Genomic DNA, 17,480 nt, shown 5'->3' on the forward strand with positions numbered 1-17,480 from the left:
CTGGCCTGGCTACGGGGAGCATTCAGCCAGGCAGGGTTGGGCAGGCTCGGTGCTCGAGACCTCCAGTGCGCCTTCACGGTCCGGTCTATCCGGTGCCACCTCCACACACCAGCCCTAAGGTGGCAGCCCCCCACACCAGGCTGTCTCTCCGTCTCCTCCCTACAGGTGCTCCCGTCTGTCCTGAGCTGCCAGAGTCCCCAGTCTGTCCTGAGCTGCCAGAATCGCCCGTCTGTCCTGAGCTGCCAGAGTCGCCCGTCTGTCCTGAGCTGCCAGAGTCGCCCGCCAGTCAGGAGCTGCCAGAGCCGAGGTCGAAGGAGAATGGCAAGAATTGTGCAAGCTAACAGGCGGGCCACAAACAGGAAAATAACAGCGCAGTACAACAGTGTTCAGAACATCTCGGAAAGCACAACTCCTCGATCCTTGTCACGGATGGTCTATTGCAGCAGACAACCACACCGGGTTCCACTCCTATCAGCGGCTCCAGTGGGCACATGATCACCAACACTGGACAACTGAGGAGTAGAGAAACATCACCTGGTCTCACGAATCCCAGTTCCTGTTGCGTCACTCTGATGGTTGAGTCAGGATTTGGCATAAGCAGCATGAGTCCATGGCCCCATCCTGCCTGGTGTCAAAGGTAAGACTGGTGGAGGTGGTGTGGGGAATGTTTTAATGTTTTTTTTGGCTTAATTAAGTAGTACCCGCAAAACACCAGTCTCAACATCAACAGTGAAGAGGCGACTCTGGGATGCTGGCCTTCTAGGCAGAGTTCCTCTGTCCAGTGTCTGTGTTCTTTTGCCCATCTTAATCTTTTCTTTTTATTGGCCAGTCTGAGATATGTCTTATTCTTTGCAACTCTGCCTAGAAGGCCAGCATCCCGGAGTTGCCTCTTCACTGTTGACGTTGAGACTGGTGTTTTGCGGGTACTATTTAATGAAGCTGCCAGTTGAGGACTTGTGAGGCGTCTGTTTCTCAAACTAGACACTCTAATGTACTTGTCCTCTTGCTCAGTTGTGCACCGGGGCCACCCACTCCTCTTTCTATTCTGGTTAGAGACAGTTTGCGCTGCTTGGATTAGCTTACACAACGTGCCTTTGGAACACAGGACTGATGGTTGCTGATAATGGACCTCTGTACGCCAATGTAGATATTCCATAAAAAAATCTGCCGTTTCCAGCTACAATAGTCATTTACAACATTAACAATGTCTACATTGTATTTCTGATCAATTTGATGTAATTTTCTTTCAAAAACAAATTTCTAAGTGACCCCAAACTTTTGAACGGTAGTTAGTATACATTGTAGGTTACAGCAGTGTACTGTACGCTATGATAAAGATGGACAAATTATTATTGAAAGGTCTAAATTGATTTATTTCGATTATCCTAAGAATTTTTGTTTTGTGATTGTAAGAATATTACAGTTTCTGAATATTGTGGATCTCTTTTATTTATATCCTCTAGAAAAAAAATTCATAGCTAGTGACTATATTTCTCCTGAGACTTAAAGGTTTTGATAACAAAACAATGAACAACCTCTTCCCAAAACCAGACTGAAAATAATTATGGTTGATCCCTGTCTAGCAAATGAACTGACTGTCACTGAACTTCGAGAGATACTTTATTATGTTACATAACAGCTGAACGTAGACAGATGTCTTATTAGGTCACTTGAATCACATTTACACAACATACAATAATTAAAAGCTGTTAATCAAACTTTGATTCATTTTATTTAAAATGTACAATATATATCTCATCATTCACCAACTCTGTTCACCACACACAATATATTTAAAGGGGTTAGGGTTAAACCCTTTAGGCCCCATTCAATTAGACATTTGCTGCTATGAACAGCCAGGGAGCCAGTAGGAAATATTTCATTGCTATTGTACAATGACATTTAGAAATTCTCCTGATTTTCAATGCCATGTCCCATATGATCAGTGTTCAACATAAATATGACTTTCTTCTTACAAGTACATTGGTGCAGGATTATGGTCCAGCCTGCTCTGATGGAGTCCCGTCCTGTGCTCCTTGGACCAAGTCATTTAGTGTTGAGAACATGGTGATGTCGGCAGGCTGCAGACCCATCTTCTGAATCTATCATGGGAAACAAACATCAATATGGTATTAGAAGCTTACCATCACAACAATCATTCTGGGGATTTTCCTGACATGCATTCCTTCCTTCCCACTGTTTGAGTTAAACAGACTGTCTTTCTAAAACATAGTCAAAGGACAATTACAAGATACGGTTGGTGTTCTCTAACAGGGTGAACCCTACCTGCTCTCCCAGGTACTCCACATCCAAAGCCAGCTGCAGGCGGATCTTGCTGTCGTCTGTGGGGCCTCCGGTGGTTCCTGTCGTGTTGGTGGTCACTGTTTTCCTTGCTTGCTTCAGTCTCTTTAAACTCTCCTCCATTTTTTTCACAGAACTCAAAACATCTGATATGGTTTCAAAATATCTGCCCAAAGTCAAGATGGAAAATTACAGACTTCTGTGCTTGGTGGGGCAGAACAAAAAGCTACTTAAGTTAGTGTGGTTGAGTGCCATGGAATTCAATTCAATGTTAGTTGGTGACCTTGTGTGGTGCCATTCTTTGGACAAAACATTGTGACTCACTGCATTGACCCTAGAGGGAGCAAGCAGAAGAATACACCTAAAATTGTATTAAATATTATTTTAGCACAATACAAGGACTAAAAACTAAGACATGCATTCAATGTAGAATCTTTATATGTGGACCAGAATTGGCCTTACAAGATCTCCTTTTCCCATTCAGCAGTCGCCAGTATACTCTAGTTATGTGTTTCCCAACTCCGGTCCTCCAGTATCCCCAACAGTACAAGCATACCCGATTCTACTTGTCAACAAGTTGAATCAGGTGTTTTTGTCTGGCGTTAACTTCTTTGGGCCAGGGGGCAGCATTTTACATTTTTGATGAATAGCGTGCCTAGAGTAAACTGCCTCCTACTCAGTCCCAGATGCTAATATATGCATATCATTATTATTATTTGATAGAAAACACTCTGACGTTTCTAAAACTGTTTGAATGATGTCTGTGAGTATAACAGAACTCATATGTCAGGCAAAAACCTGAGAAAAAATCCAAACAGGAAGTGTGAAATCTGAGGTTTGTAGTTTTTGAACTCAGACCCTATCAAATACACAGTGGGATATGGGTAATTTTGCACTTCCTAAGGTTTCCACTAGATGTCAACCGTCTTTAGAGCGTTGTTTCAGGCTTCTACTGTGAAGTGGGAGCGAATGAGAGCTGTGTGACTAAGGGGTCTGGCAGCAGCCTCGTTCTCAGTCATGCGCGTTCACATGAGAGATATCTCTCGTTCCTTTTCTACAGACAATGGAATTCTCCAGTTGGAACATTATTGAACATTTATGATAAAAACATCCTAAAGATTGATTGTATACTTAGTTTGATAAGTTTCTTCGACCTGTAATATAACTTTTTGAGCTTTTCGTCCGACTAGCAATGAACGCGTGTTTGGATTTGTTTACCAAATGCCCTAACAAAAGAAACTATTTGGACATAAATTATGGACATTACCGAACAAAACAAACATTTATTGTGGAACTGCGATTCATAGGAGTGCATTCTGATGAAGATCATCAAAGGTAAGTGAATATTTATAATGCTATTTTTGACAGTGCAACATGGAGGATATTTATTTTGGCTAGTTTGGGCTCTGAGTGCCGTACTCAGATTATGCTATTTCTGTAAAGTTAAAAAAAAATCTGACACAGCGGTTGCATTAAGGAGAAGTGTATCTAAAGTTCCATGGATAACACTTGAATTTTCATCTACATTTCTAATGAGTATTTCTGTGAATTCATGTGGCTCTCTGCACAATCACCGCATGTTTTAGAACTACTGAACGCCAATGTAAAATTAGATTTTTTATCGAACAAAACATACATGTATTGTGTAACATGAAGTCCTATGAGTGTAATCTGATGAAGATCATCAAAGGTTAGTGATTAATTTTTATCTCTATTTGTGCTTTTTGTGACTCCTCCCTTTGGCTGGAAAAATGGCTGGGTTTTTCTGTGAGTTGGTGGTGACCTAACATAATAGTTTGTGGAGCTTTCGCTGTAAAGCATTTTTTAAATCAGACACTGTGGCTGGATTAACGAGAATTTTATCTTTAAAATGGTGCCTAATACTTGTATGTTTGAGAAATTTGATTTATGAGATTTCTGTTGATTTGTATTTGTCGGCCTGCAATTTCATTGGCTGTTGGTGAGGGGTTCCGTCCTAGACAGGTTAAAAACAAAAGCGTGTGCTGTTGGGGATACTGGAGGATTGGAGATGAGTAACACTGCTGTAGTTGCCTACACAGGAAGTCTAACAGACAGCAGAGTCCCCCTACCTGTGAGTGCAGTCATTGAGTGTGATCCGTAGCCATTCCTGGGAGATGGAGGGCTTCACCATGTCTTTGGAGTCGCTCAGGAGCTGGTGCAGCGGCCGCAGGGCGTTGTCCATGTAGGCAGAGGCTCTGGAGGGAAGTTCCTATACAAGGGATGAAGAACAGGCACGTTTTCAAGCCTGTGGGCGTGGAGGGTGGTGCACTCTTCAGTATTTTGGTACTGTACAGCAGATGTTCTCTAATCATCTCAGCAACGTTGAAGCCTAATGGGACCACTGTTCCATTGTTCTGAGAGGATGGGACCTGAGGGGCGGGCCGTCTCACCTTGTTGGTCCTGCGGTACAGTCGGGGGACTTCAGAAGCACTCTTCAGGTAGCGGAAGCACCTCTCGGTTAAATGCTGAGTCATCTTGCGGTTCAAGGTGGGAATGCAGCCAGACAGGGAGTCTTTGGAGTCTTCTAGGGCCTCTGGAGAGAGAACACAAGGCAGGGAGGGACACTTGTCAAAAAGGCAATCAAAAGGCAATATATCAACTAACATGCAGTAAGAGCTGATGGAATAAGTACCATGATTAAACACTTGTCTGGAACAACATATCAATGTTTGCTTTTCATCTTTCAAGCATGACGATGACATACCTGCAACAATTACAACGTTGTTGTACCCAATGATCTCCAGTCTCTGCATAATCATCTCAGAAAGTTCCGTAATCTATGAGAAAGGTCAACTTTTAATAGTCGAGAAAAATATGAACAAATTAAGGTTCATGCAATAGCATGTCTAATGTTGCCTAACCCTAAAAGTAACTGTTAAAAACAGCATTATTAAGATTTGTGTCAATTCCGTTTGGCTTCTAGGGAAGGTAAATACAATACAAAACTGCATTGGCTTGTTGTGATTGGCCCATATCACTAACTGGTCTTGTGATTGGTCCATACCACTTGAAAATAAAAGAGAGCCGCACACTCTAGGAGCTCAGATGCAAAAATGTAATTACCAACGTTTCCACAGCCAAGCTGTCTTCATCAGGGTATAATCAGCTTGGCTGTCGAAACATTGGTAATTACATTTTTGCATCTGATCTTCTAGAGTGTGCGGCTCTCTTTTATTTTAAAGTTTTCTACTCCGCTAGCCAGCACCTCGCCTAAATAGGTGTGCATTTATTTTTCTTCTAAATGGTCCATACTACTACCTGGTCTTGTAGTTGGTTCACATCAGAGGCTATAAAGACCAGCTGTTGGGTGGAGAGGGTTGCTGGGCTGCCGCTCTCGCTGCCCCCATCATCCTGAGAGGTGCGACTGGACGTGGAGGAGGCGGAGCTGGGGAGGAGCCTCACTGGGTCTTTACTGATGTCCGTGGAGGGAGATTTAGTCAGCATCTAGGAGACAGGGTCCAGAAACACCAATCATGACAACTTAATGTGACCAGCATTTCCTTTTATAGGACTCATTTAAAATACTGGAATACTGACACTGCAGGCTACATTGAACACTAGATTAATAGAGGTATCACTGAATCTATAGACACTATGCACACTATCATTAATATTGTAGCGGAAAGGTTGGGTTGCCATGTTGGAGGAAGGTTGGATTGCCATGTTGGAGGCTGTACCTCAGTGAGGAACTTGGAGTAGCGTGAGATCAGCTGCAGGGTGAGCTTCCAGAAGCGGTGAACCAGCGGGGACAGATAGACCTTCTCCGCCCAGCACCTGACCAAGCTGTTCCACAGCACTTGGGACACCAGCAGGTGATAGGAGCTGCCTGCTGAGGAAGAGAGAGTGTATAGGGAGGAAGAGAGAGTGTGTTGGGAGGGTGGGGGGGGGGAGTGTGTTGGGAGGAAGAGAGAGTGTGTTGGGAGGGTGGGGAGCGGCGGGGGGGGGGGGGGGGGGGAGGAAATAATTGAGGGGGGAAGGGAGGAAATAATTGAAATAATTGAAGCCAACAAGTAATATTGTATATTATGGTAATGATTGATAAAATAACTTATCCATTTGTATATTTAAAAAAACGTTTTTTTACTTTTATTTAACTAGGCAAATCAGTTAAGACCAAAATCTTATTTACAATGATGGCCTACCCCGGCCAAACCCTAACCTGGACGACGGTAGGCCAATTGTGCACCGCCCTATGGGACTCCCAATCACGGCCGGTTGTGATACAGCCTGGAATCGAACCAGGGTCTGTCGTGTTATTACAGTTGGATATAGCTACTAACCTGCTGCTGCCTCTAACCCATCAGCAATAGCATTCTCTAAACATGCAGCAATTTCCTTGTACCTGTGACAGAGATGGGGAACAATAGGTCAATGCCTGGCTGTTGAACACATATAAGCTAGCTTGCTGTTCTATGAGCCTAACAGTTGGAATTGATCAAAAACATGTCGTTATTTTTTTTACACAGTGTTGAGTATGTGCAGCACGATGTACATTCCATTGTAAAATGTGCCGGGGCTGACAAACAGTGCAAGGCAGAGTGTCCAACAACCTTCACGTTGACTCTAGAGAAAATCAATATTCCCTTAGAGGGACTATTCACCAGGCCTTACGCAAAAAGCCAGACTTGTGTTGGACACAATGCTAAAGTACCTCTCAAATCTGACAACATATTATGACGCATAGCCCGTAAATATCTTCTTCTTATCTGTAACAAAATATAATGTGGACAGCACAATATCCAGGAAGTAAAATGGAACACTGGACATCAGTAGGGTAGGTGACAATTATAAAGGGAGCAAAATCCAAAGTGTTTTTGTTGTAGATATTCTTGTTAATAGATTTCAGAATACATAAATTCATGCAAGTTTTAAAAATAACATGAAATGAATGAAATAAAAGGGAAACATCCCCTGCCAGGGAGGTTACCAGATCAGTTCTGACAGCACTGTGGCAGATTGAGTTGTGGAGTGGACACTACTGTAATGCATGCACATAACTGGGTCAGTACAGGAAGCACAGAGGTCAAAGGTCATGGAGCAATCAATCAATCAAATGTATTTATGAAGCCCTTCTTACATCACCTGATGTCACAAAGTGCTATACAGAACCCCAGCCTAAAACCTCAAACAGCAAGCAATGCAGGAGCACACAGCTATTCACCTGAGCTGGAAGTAGATAGGTAGGTTCCACTTGTTGTGGAAGCTCTGATAGGAGGCGTGAGCTCTCAGTCTCCTCACACTGGCTTGGGAGCCACACTGTCTCTCAAACTTTCTCACAAAGTCAATGCTGATAGTGTATCTCTGCAAAATACATACAAACATGAACCGAATGAGAATGTAGTCTCCCTCTCCTACTTGTACAGACTAGGACTTCTCAGGGTCAGCGTTTCCCCTACTATTCTATTTCCAACCTCTGTTGGATTTTTGTTGTTGTTGATTTGACAGTTTTGATGCCAGAGGAACATGATTGGGTAGTTAGAGTACGTACGTCATAAAAGGTGTCAGGGTTGCCCGCATTGAAGAGAGATGTGATTCTCTCCTCGATACCTTTGATGATTTCCGGCCACACTGAGTTCACCAAGAAGTCGTATCCCGGGACTATGTCTGCCTTCTCACTGGACAGACAGCCGAAAGCAAAGACATGAGAAAGAACAAACAAGAAATTCATAGATAATGAATGGTTAACCACCATTCTACCATATACTTTCTGAGTTGTGAACGCATAACTACTATTTTACCACGTACTTTCTTGAATATGAACGCGTAACTACCATTTTACCATGTACTTCAAGGTTATGAACACGTAACGACCATTCTACCGTAAACTTTCTAGGTTATGAACGCGTAACTACCATTCTACCATGTACTTTCTGGGTTATGAATGCGTAACTTCTATTCTACCATGTACTTTCTGGGTTTTCAATGTGTAACTACCATTCTACCATGTACTTTCTGGGTTTTCAAAGTGTAACTACCATTCTACCATGTACTTTCTGGGTTTTCAATGTGTAACTACCATACTACCATGTACTTTCTGGGTTTTCAATGTGTAACTACCATTCTACCATGTACTTTCTGGGTTTTCAATGTGTAACTACCATTCTACCATGTACTTTCTGGGTTTTCAATGTGTACCTACCATACTACCATGTACTTTCTGGGTTTTCAATGTGTAACTACCATACTACCATGTACTTTCTGGGTTTTCAATGTGTACCTACCATACTACCATGTACTTTCTGGGTTTTCAATGTGTAACTACCATTCTACCATGTACTTTCTGGGTTTTCAATGTGTAACTACCATACTACCATGTACTTTCTGGGTTTTCAATGTGTAACTACCATACTACCATGTACTTTCTGGGTTTTCAATGTGTAACTACCATACTACCATGTACTTTCTGGGTTTTCAATGTGTAACTACCATACTACCATGTACTTTCTGGGTTTTCAATGTGTAACTACCATACTACCATGTACCTTCTGGGTTTTCAATGTGTAACTACCATACTACCATGTACTTTCTGGGTTTTCAATGTGTAACTACCATACTACCATGTACTTTCTGGGTTTTCAATGTGTACCTACCATACTACCATGTACTTTCTGGGTTTTCAATGTGTAACTACCATTCTACCATGTACTTTCTGGGTTTTCAATGTGTAACTACCATACTACCATGTACTTTCTGGGTTTTCAATGTGTAACTACCATACTACCATGTACTTTCTGGGTTTTCAATGTGTAACTACCATACTACCATGTACTTTCTGGGTTTTCAATGTGTAACTACCATACTACCATGTACTTTCTGGGTTTTCAATGTGTAACTACCATACTACCATGTACTTTCTGGGTTTTCAATGTGTAACTACCATACTACCATGTACTTTCTGGGTTTTCAATGTGTAACTACCATACTACCATGTACTTTCTGGGTTTTCAATGTGTAACTACCATACTACCATGTACTTTCTGGGTTTTCAATGTGTAACTACCATACTACCATGTACTTTCTGGGTTTTCAATGTGTAACTACCATACTACCATGTACTTTCTGGGTTTTCAATGTGTAACTACCATACTACCATGTACTTTCTGGGTTTTCAATGTGTAACTACCATACTACCATGTACTTTCTGGGTTTTCAATGTGTAACTACCATACTACCATGTACTTTCTGGGTTTTCAATGTGTAACTACCATACTACCATGTACTTTCTGGGTTTTCAATGTGTAACTACCATACTACCATGTACTTTCTGGGTTTTCAATGTGTAACTACCATACTACCATGTACTTTCTGGGTTTTCAATGTGTAACTACCATACTACCATGTACTTTCTGGGTTTTCAATGTGTACCTACCATACTACCATGTACTTTCTGGGTTTTCAATGTGTAACTACCATTCTACCATGTACTTTCTGGGTTTTCAATGTGTAACTACCATACTACCATGTACTTTCTGGGTTTTCAATGTGTAACTACCATACTACCATGTACTTTCTGGGTTTTCAATGTGTAACTACCATACTACCATGTACTTTCTGGGTTTTCAATGTGTAACTACCATACTACCATGTACTTTCTGGGTTTTCAATGTGTAACTACCATACTACCATGTACTTTCTGGGTTTTCAATGTGTAACTACCATACTACCATGTACTTTCTGGGTTTTCAATGTGTAACTACCATACTACCATGTACTTTCTGGGTTTTCAATGTGTAACTACCATACTACCATGTACTTTCTGGGTTTTCAATGTGTAACTACCATACTACCATGTACTTTCTGGGTTTTCAATGTGTAACTACCATACTACCATGTACTTTCTGGGTTTTCAATGTGTAACTACCATACTACCATGTACTTTCTGGGTTTTCAATGTGTAACTACCATACTACCATGTACTTTCTGGGTTTTCAATGTGTAACTACCATACTACCATGTACTTTCTGGGTTTTCAATGTGTAACTACCATACTACCATGTACTTTCTTATATATGAAGGGAGAGAAGCCTTTAGAACTTTGCCTTTGTGGACAGCTATGGGGCTTACCTTGAAATGACCATTCCAGTCACCTCGCGCAGCAGTCTACAGTGATGTGGCACAAACTGTAGGAGCTTGGTGAACAATATTTGAAGGCCATTGGGGGTGGACTTGACAAACTGTTCAACAATGACCTGTTGATAACAAAATAGTAACTGAAGTACTGTTTCTATAGAGAGGGAAACATTGACTTCATCTCCGCAGCAGAACACAGCACAAAGTTATTGAACTGTCAATTTCTGCATCGTTTCACAAAGATATTGGTGAGCTGGGCACTAAGAGCTGGATTATCAGAAACAAGATAAAGCCTATTTCTGGATTTAAAAGCAAATAAAATTATGTTTTTAAGTCCAGGAGTAGGTTCAATCTGGGTACGGGACACCAGCACTAAATGCTCGTCTGATCTTGATGGTTCAGATAAAACACAACCTCACCATGTCCATATAGGGCTTGACCAGGACTTGTCCCACCAGTGCCTCTGCGTCCCTGGTCTTGTCGATGGTGGCATAGGTGCGTAGGCAGTGACGCACAATGTCCACGTTGGAGGTCTGGAGGCCCTGTATGAGGAGCCCCTCCAAAGACTGCTGTAGCGTGGACGTGATGCCAGAAATACGCTACAACACAAGTCGTACACAGACACAGTGTCAGTAAAGGGATGTTTACAATGGACAGGCATAGTGTCAGTAAAGGGATGTTTACAATGGACAGGCAAGGACAGACACAGTGCCAGTAAAGGGATGTTTATAATGGACAGGCATGGCCATTTTCAGCCATTAACCTTAGTCTAGTTTGTGTACTGAAAATCAACTCCACAAATCCAATGGGGCCGTCAATATTGAATGATGTGGCGAGACGTACAGGCCTGACTTTGTCCAGCAGGGGCATGCCCTTGCTTTGGACAGCATGGAACTGCAGCTGGTTGAACTCTGTGGCAATCCGCTCCAGAATCTGGCCAGCTAAGAGAGGACTACAAAGCAAAAGAATCAGCAAACTTCATCATTAACTCAGATACATCCGCATGGTAAATAGACTGTATCCATCATTAATAACAGCGATACAGTTGAAGTCGGAAGTTTACATATACCTCTGTCAAATACATTTAAACTCAGTTTTTCACAATTTCTGACATTTAATCCTAGTAAAAATGTCCTGTCTTAGGTCAGTTAGGATCACCACTATATTCTAAGAATGTGAATAATAGTAGAGTGATTTGTTTCAGCTTTTATTTCTTTCATCACATTCCCAGTGGGTCAGAAGTTTACATACACTCAATTAGTATTGGGTAGCAATGCCTTTAAAATGGTTTAACTTGGGTCAAACGTTTCAGGTAGCCTTCCACAAGCTTCCCACAATAAATTGGGTGAATTCTGGCCCATTCCTCCTGACAGAGCTGGTGTAACTGAGTCAGGTTTGTAGGCCTCCTTGCTCCTTGATCATTATGGCCAAACAGTTCTACTTTTGTTTCATCAGACCAGAAGACATTTCTCCAAAAAGTACGATCTTTGTCCTCATGTGCAGTTGCCTGGCTTTTTTATGGTGGTTTTGGAGCAGTAGCTTCTTGCTGAGCGGCCTTTCAGGTTATGTCAATATAGGACTCCTTTTTACTGTGGATATAGATACTTTTGTACCCGTTTCCTCCAGCATCTTCACAAGGTCCTTTGCTGTTGTTCTGGGATTGATTTGCACTTTTCGTACCACGGTACGTTCTTCTCTAGGAGACTGAATGCGTCTCCTTCAAGAGTGGTATGACGGCTGCATGGTCCCATGGTGTTTATACTTGCGTAGTATTGTTTGTATAGATGAACGTGGAACCTTCAGGGGTTTGGAAATTGCTCTCAAGGATGAACCACGCTTGTGGAGGTCTACAATTTCTTTTGATTTTCCCATGATGTCAAGCAAAGAGGCACTGAGTTTGAAAGTAGGCATTGAAATACATCCACAGGTCTACCTCCAAATGACTCAAATGATGTCAATTAGCCTACCAGAAGCTTCTAAAGCCATGACATAATTTCCTGGAATTTTCCAAGCTGTTTAAAGGCACAGTCAACTTAATGTATGTAAACTTCTGACCCACTGGAATTGTGATAGTGAATTATAAGTGAAATAATCTGTCTGTACAGCAACCATAAGTGTATGTAAGTGTATATAAACTTCCTACTCCAACTGTACATCCGTATGGTAAATAGACTGTATTCATCATTAACAGATACATCTGTATGGTAAATAGACTGTATTCATCATTAACAGATACATCTGTATGGTAAATAGACTGTATTCAGACTGTATTCATCATTAACAGATACATCCGTATGGTAAATAGACTGTATTCATCATTAACAGATACATAGACTGTATTCTTCATTAACAGATACATCCGTATGGTAAATATACTGTATTCTTCATTAACAGACACATCCGTATGGTAAATAGACTGTATTCATCATTAACAGATACATAGACTGTATTCTTCATTAACAGATACATCCGTATGGTAAATATACTGTATTCTTCATTAACAGACACATCCGTATGGTAAATAGACTGTATTCATCATTAACAGATACATAGACTGTATGGTAAATAGCCTGGATTCATCATTAACAGATACATCTGTATGGTAAATAGACTGTATTCATCATTAACAGATATATCCGTATGGTAAATAGCCTGGATTCTTCATTAACAGACACATCCGTATGGTAAATAGACTGTATTCATCATTAACAGATACATAGATTGTATTCTTCATTAACAGATACATCTGTATGGTAAATAGCCTGGATTCATCATTAACAGATACATCTGTATGGTAAATAGCCTGGATTCTTCATTAACAGATATATCCGTATGGTAAATAGCCTGTATTCTTCATTAACAGATACATCCGTATGGTAAATAGCCTGTATTCTTCATTAACAGATACATCCGTATGGTAAATAGCCTGTATTCTTCATTAACAGATACATCCGTATGGTAAATAACCTGTATTCTTCATTAACAGATCCATCCGTATGGTAAATAGCCTGTATTCATCATTAACAGATACATCCGTATGGTAAATAGCCTGTATTCTTCATTAACAGATACATCCGTATGGTAAATAGCCTATGTCAAATCAGCAAAAAGCTGATGCAATCTCTTTTTAAACGGACCTGCTCATCTCAAGAGATGTCCAGTCTTTTGAGTTCTGAGAATGTAGGATTTTTTCAATCTTCTCTACCGATCGAACAACTTGTATGAGTTTCATGACATTGATCTGGTTTAAACGAAGAAAAGAGAAACATGACAGTTTAAAGAAATTCGTCTAACTTTTCTTTGAATCATAATCTTTTGTCTAAATGAATTGCAAAAGTGTACGCATCCAGCTACACACATACAAATGTACTGTATGTTATAGAACAACTATTGTTTGAAATGGTAGACATAAGGTTAACAAACCTTTTTGTTTTGCAAATCATCTTGCTTGGAGAGCTGGTTGTCAATGGCTTGGACCACCTCACTTACAGATGTTCTCAAGTTCTGAGAAGTAAAAAGGACACCAATACAACACACAAAAAAAGGACAACATGTGACCAAGTCAACAGAAAAAGGACAACATGTGACCAAGTCAACAGAAAAAGGACAACATGTGACCAAGTCAATAGAAAAAGGACAACATGTGACCAAGTCAACAGAAAAAGGACAACATGTGACCAAGTCAATAGAAAAAGGACAACATGTGACCAAGTCAATAGAAAAAGGACAACATGTGACCAAGTCAACAGAAAAAGGACAACATGTGACCAAGTCAACAGAAAAAAGACAACGTGTGTGACCAAGTCAACAGAAATAGGACAGTGTGTGTGACCAAGTCAACAGAAAAAGGACAATGTGTGTGACCAAGTCAACAGAAATAGGACAGTGTGTGTGACCAAGTCAACAGAAAAAGGACAATGTGTGTGACCAAGTCAACAGAAATAGGACAGCGTGTGTGACCAAGTCAACAGAAATAGGACAGCGTGTGTGACCAAGTCAACAGAAATAGGACAGCGTGTGTGACCAAGTCAACAGAAATAGGACAGCGTGTGTGACCAAGTCAACAGAAATAGGACAGCGTGTGTGACCAAGTCAACAGAAATAGGACAGCGTGTGTGACCAAGTCAACAGAAATAGGACAGCGTGTGTGACCAAGTCAACAGAAATAGGACAGCGTGTGTGACCAAGTCAACAGAAATAGGACAGCGTGTGTGACCAAGTCAACAGAAATAGGACAGCGTGTGTGACCAAGTCAACAGAAATAGGACAGCGTGTGTGACCAAGTCAACAGAAATAGGACAGCGTGTGTGACCAAGTCAACAGAAATAGGACAGCGTGTGTGACCAAGTCAACAGAAATAGGACAGCGTGTGTGACCAAGTCAACAGAAATAGGACAGCGTGTGTGACCAAGTCAACAGAAAAAGGACAGTGTGTGTGACCAAGTCAACAGAAATAGGACAGCGTGTGTGACCAAGTCAACAGAAATAGGACAGCGTGTGTGACCAAGTCAACAGAAAAAGGACAATGTGTGTGACCAAGTCAACAGAAAAAGGACAACACGTGACCAAGTCAACAGAAAAAGGACAATGTGTGTGACCAAGTCAACAGAAATAGGACAGCGTGTGTGACCAAGTCAACAGATAAAGGACAACACGTGACCAAGTCAACAGAAAAAGGACAACACGTGACCAAGTCAACAGAAAAAGGACAACATGTGACCAAGTCAACAGAAAAAGGACAACATGTGACCAAGTCAACAGAAAAAGGACAAAATGTGACCAAGTCAACAGAAAAAGGACAACATGTGACCAAGTCAATAGAAAAAAGACAACATGTGACCAAGTCAATAGAAAAAGGACAACATGTGACCAAGTCAACAGAAAAAGGACAACATGTGACCAAGTCAACAGAAAAAGGACAACATGTGACCAAGTCAACAGAAAAAGGACAACATGTGACCAAGTCAATAGAAAAAGGACAACATGTGACCAAGTCAACAGAAAAAGGACAACATGTGACCAAGTCAACAGAAAAAGGACAACATGTGCCCAAGTCAACAGAAAAAGGACAACATGTGATCAAGTCAATTGAAAAAGGACAACATGTGACCAAGTCAATTGAAAAAGGACAACATGTGACCAAGGCAACATAAAAAGGACAGCGCGTGTGACCAAGTCAACAGAAATAGGACAGCGTGTGTGACCAAGTCAACAGAAATAGGACAGTGTGTGTGGCCAAGTCAACAGAAAAAGGACAATGTGTGTGACCAAGTCAACAGAAAAAGGACAACATGTGACCAAGTCAACAGAAAAAGGACAACATGTGACCAAGTCAACAGAAAAAGGACAACATGTGACCAAGTCAATAGAAAAAGGACAACATGTGACCAAGTCAACAGAAAAAGGACAACATGTGACCAAGTCAACAGAAAAAGGACAACATGTGACCAAGTCAATAGAAAAAGGACAACATGTGACCAAGTCAACAGAAAAAGGACAACATGTGACCAAGTCAACAGAAAAAGGACAACATGTGACCAAGTCAATAGAAAAAGGACAACATGTGACCAAGTCAATAGAAAAAGGACAACATGTGACCAAGTCAACAGAAAAAGGACAACATGTGACCAAGTCAACAGAAATGAAGGTAAATCCAATTGATCATAATATGAAAAAATAGAGTGAAACAGAGCACATACCAGCACCTCTTCACGCAACTGACCCAGTGGTACTGATAGCTGGTTCAGGGCTTTGTCCATTCCAACCTAAATAAATGATATCCATTATTATCTAGCTACTGTAGCTATTAGGCCTATTTGACATGTAAAAGTCCTGATCCTAGCTGGAACAACTGTTAGGAAGAACAAACTGACATCATCATTATCCTACATCTATCTATATTGAGCAGATTCCTGCTGTTGCTCTCAGTTGCTCCTAGTTTCTTTTGAGTGACATCATCGTAAAATATGATTGCTATCTTGTTATTTGGCTGAAAATGCATGGTTGTAAACATTCCCTAATGCAGTTTATGGGTGGGGGACACTGCAGCATCTTGAACGCGTCAGCCATAGAAACTCACCAGATTGGTGGAGAGGTTGACAAAGTCAGCATAGTCTTTATTGATGAGCTCAACCATGGCTGTTTTGAGCTGTTTGTAATACATCTCAAGGTCCTCGCGCATCTCCTCCAGTTGGACATGCTTTCTGCAATCTGCAACAAACTGATCCACGTCGAAGTCATCCTGAATGCAACAGATGATGTAAACATGTCATGAATGATCATGTAGTTAGTTAGCTAGCTGCCTAGCTAAGATTATGCAAATGATGTACAGCAGAAACAAACTTGCCATTTCTAATAGGGTTTAGGTAGATAAATACTACGAGACAAACTTATATAAGTCGTTTCAAAACAAGTGATGAAGCCAGTTTGGCTGATCACTGCTAGCTAACCTATTGCATTGCTAGCCAGCAAGCTAGTTTCAAAAGTCAAATTCTTACCTTCATAAACACGTCCTTGTCGAAACACAGAGAATCCGGCCGCTTTGGCAGATTCATCTTTCTTTTGTACTATCTTTGAAATCAGAAAAGGCTGGACATGTAGTTATACTATGAAGTAACGAATGTTGCAAAATACTTTCTGAAGAATGACAGAGGGGAGAATACAAACTATACTTCCGCAAACATGACAGGGTACCACACCAAAAAGCAAGATGACTTCCGCGAACCAGTCTACTGCACCCCCCACAGGGCACTAAGGAGAGCGCTGCTTGGTTTTTTCAAAAAATATGGTGGTCTTAAAAAGAAATATCTTGTCCTGCTGTTGTGTTCCTTTCCACATAAATTCATTAAACGTTTTCAAAACTGATTTGAAAGAGTTCCTGTAATTACATTGTCTGAATAAACGAATGCATTAATAATACATTAATAAACGAAGGCATTAGTCAAACATGTGTTTTATATTCGTATCATAAGCAATACACACTTGATGGGGTATATGCATTTTCTAACCGCATCAGAAGACAATTCTGCTTTAATACCATAAGATTTGACATTATAGTGAGATATACAGCGCTATTATCAACGCTATTG

The 17,480-nt window shown here is 40.9% G+C and overlaps 1 protein-coding gene across 3 annotated transcripts; it reads right to left on the reverse strand.

Moving 5' to 3' along the window:
• Positions 1-1,602: 1,602 nt before the first annotated feature.
• Positions 1,603-17,165, reverse strand: LOC109900092 (conserved oligomeric Golgi complex subunit 2-like). Of its 3 annotated transcripts, none has more exons than XR_004211550.1 (18): positions 16,890-17,097; positions 16,472-16,633; positions 16,092-16,157; positions 13,816-13,896; positions 13,530-13,633; positions 11,236-11,344; positions 10,812-10,991; positions 10,387-10,511; positions 7,811-7,937; positions 7,484-7,623; positions 6,603-6,664; positions 6,000-6,151; positions 5,581-5,766; positions 5,027-5,099; positions 4,713-4,855; positions 4,392-4,531; positions 2,287-2,635; positions 1,603-2,102 (listed from the first exon to the last, which is right to left on the reverse strand). XR_004211550.1 is itself a non-coding variant. In XM_020495816.2 (18 exons), the coding sequence occupies exons 1-18, from the start codon at positions 16,944-16,946 to the stop codon at positions 1,995-1,997; spliced, it is 2,196 nt and encodes a 731-aa protein (XP_020351405.2). In that variant the 5' UTR covers positions 16,947-17,165; the 3' UTR covers positions 1,603-1,994. The 3 variants fall into 3 exon arrangements, 2 of the variants coding, with proteins under 2 accessions (XP_020351405.2, XP_031691073.1); XM_020495816.2 differs by having other exon boundaries at positions 2,287-2,467; positions 16,890-17,165; XM_031835213.1 differs by having other exon boundaries at positions 2,287-2,467; positions 6,000-6,148; positions 16,890-17,095.
• Between the last annotated feature and the right edge of the window lie 315 nt (positions 17,166-17,480).

This window comes from Oncorhynchus kisutch, linkage group LG11 (assembly GCF_002021735.2).
Source record: "Oncorhynchus kisutch isolate 150728-3 linkage group LG11, Okis_V2, whole genome shotgun sequence".
Lineage (NCBI taxonomy): Eukaryota > Metazoa > Chordata > Actinopteri > Salmoniformes > Salmonidae > Oncorhynchus > Oncorhynchus kisutch.

What these genes read in the sequence shown, in the direction of transcription:
- LOC109900092 (XM_020495816.2), bottom strand. Translation starts at nt 16,946, where the DNA reads ATGAATCTGCCAAAGCGGCCGGATTCTCTGTGTTTCGACAAGGACGTG. An exon ending in CCTATCTACTTCCAGCTCAG is followed by an intron (nt 6,665 to 7,483) that starts GTGAATAGCTGT and finishes TCTCTGTCACAG; the next exon opens with GTACAAGGAAATTGCTGCAT. An exon ending in TGGAGTACCTGGGAGAGCAG is followed by an intron (nt 2,103 to 2,286) that starts GTAGGGTTCACC and finishes TTCCCATGATAG; the next exon opens with ATTCAGAAGATGGGTCTGCA.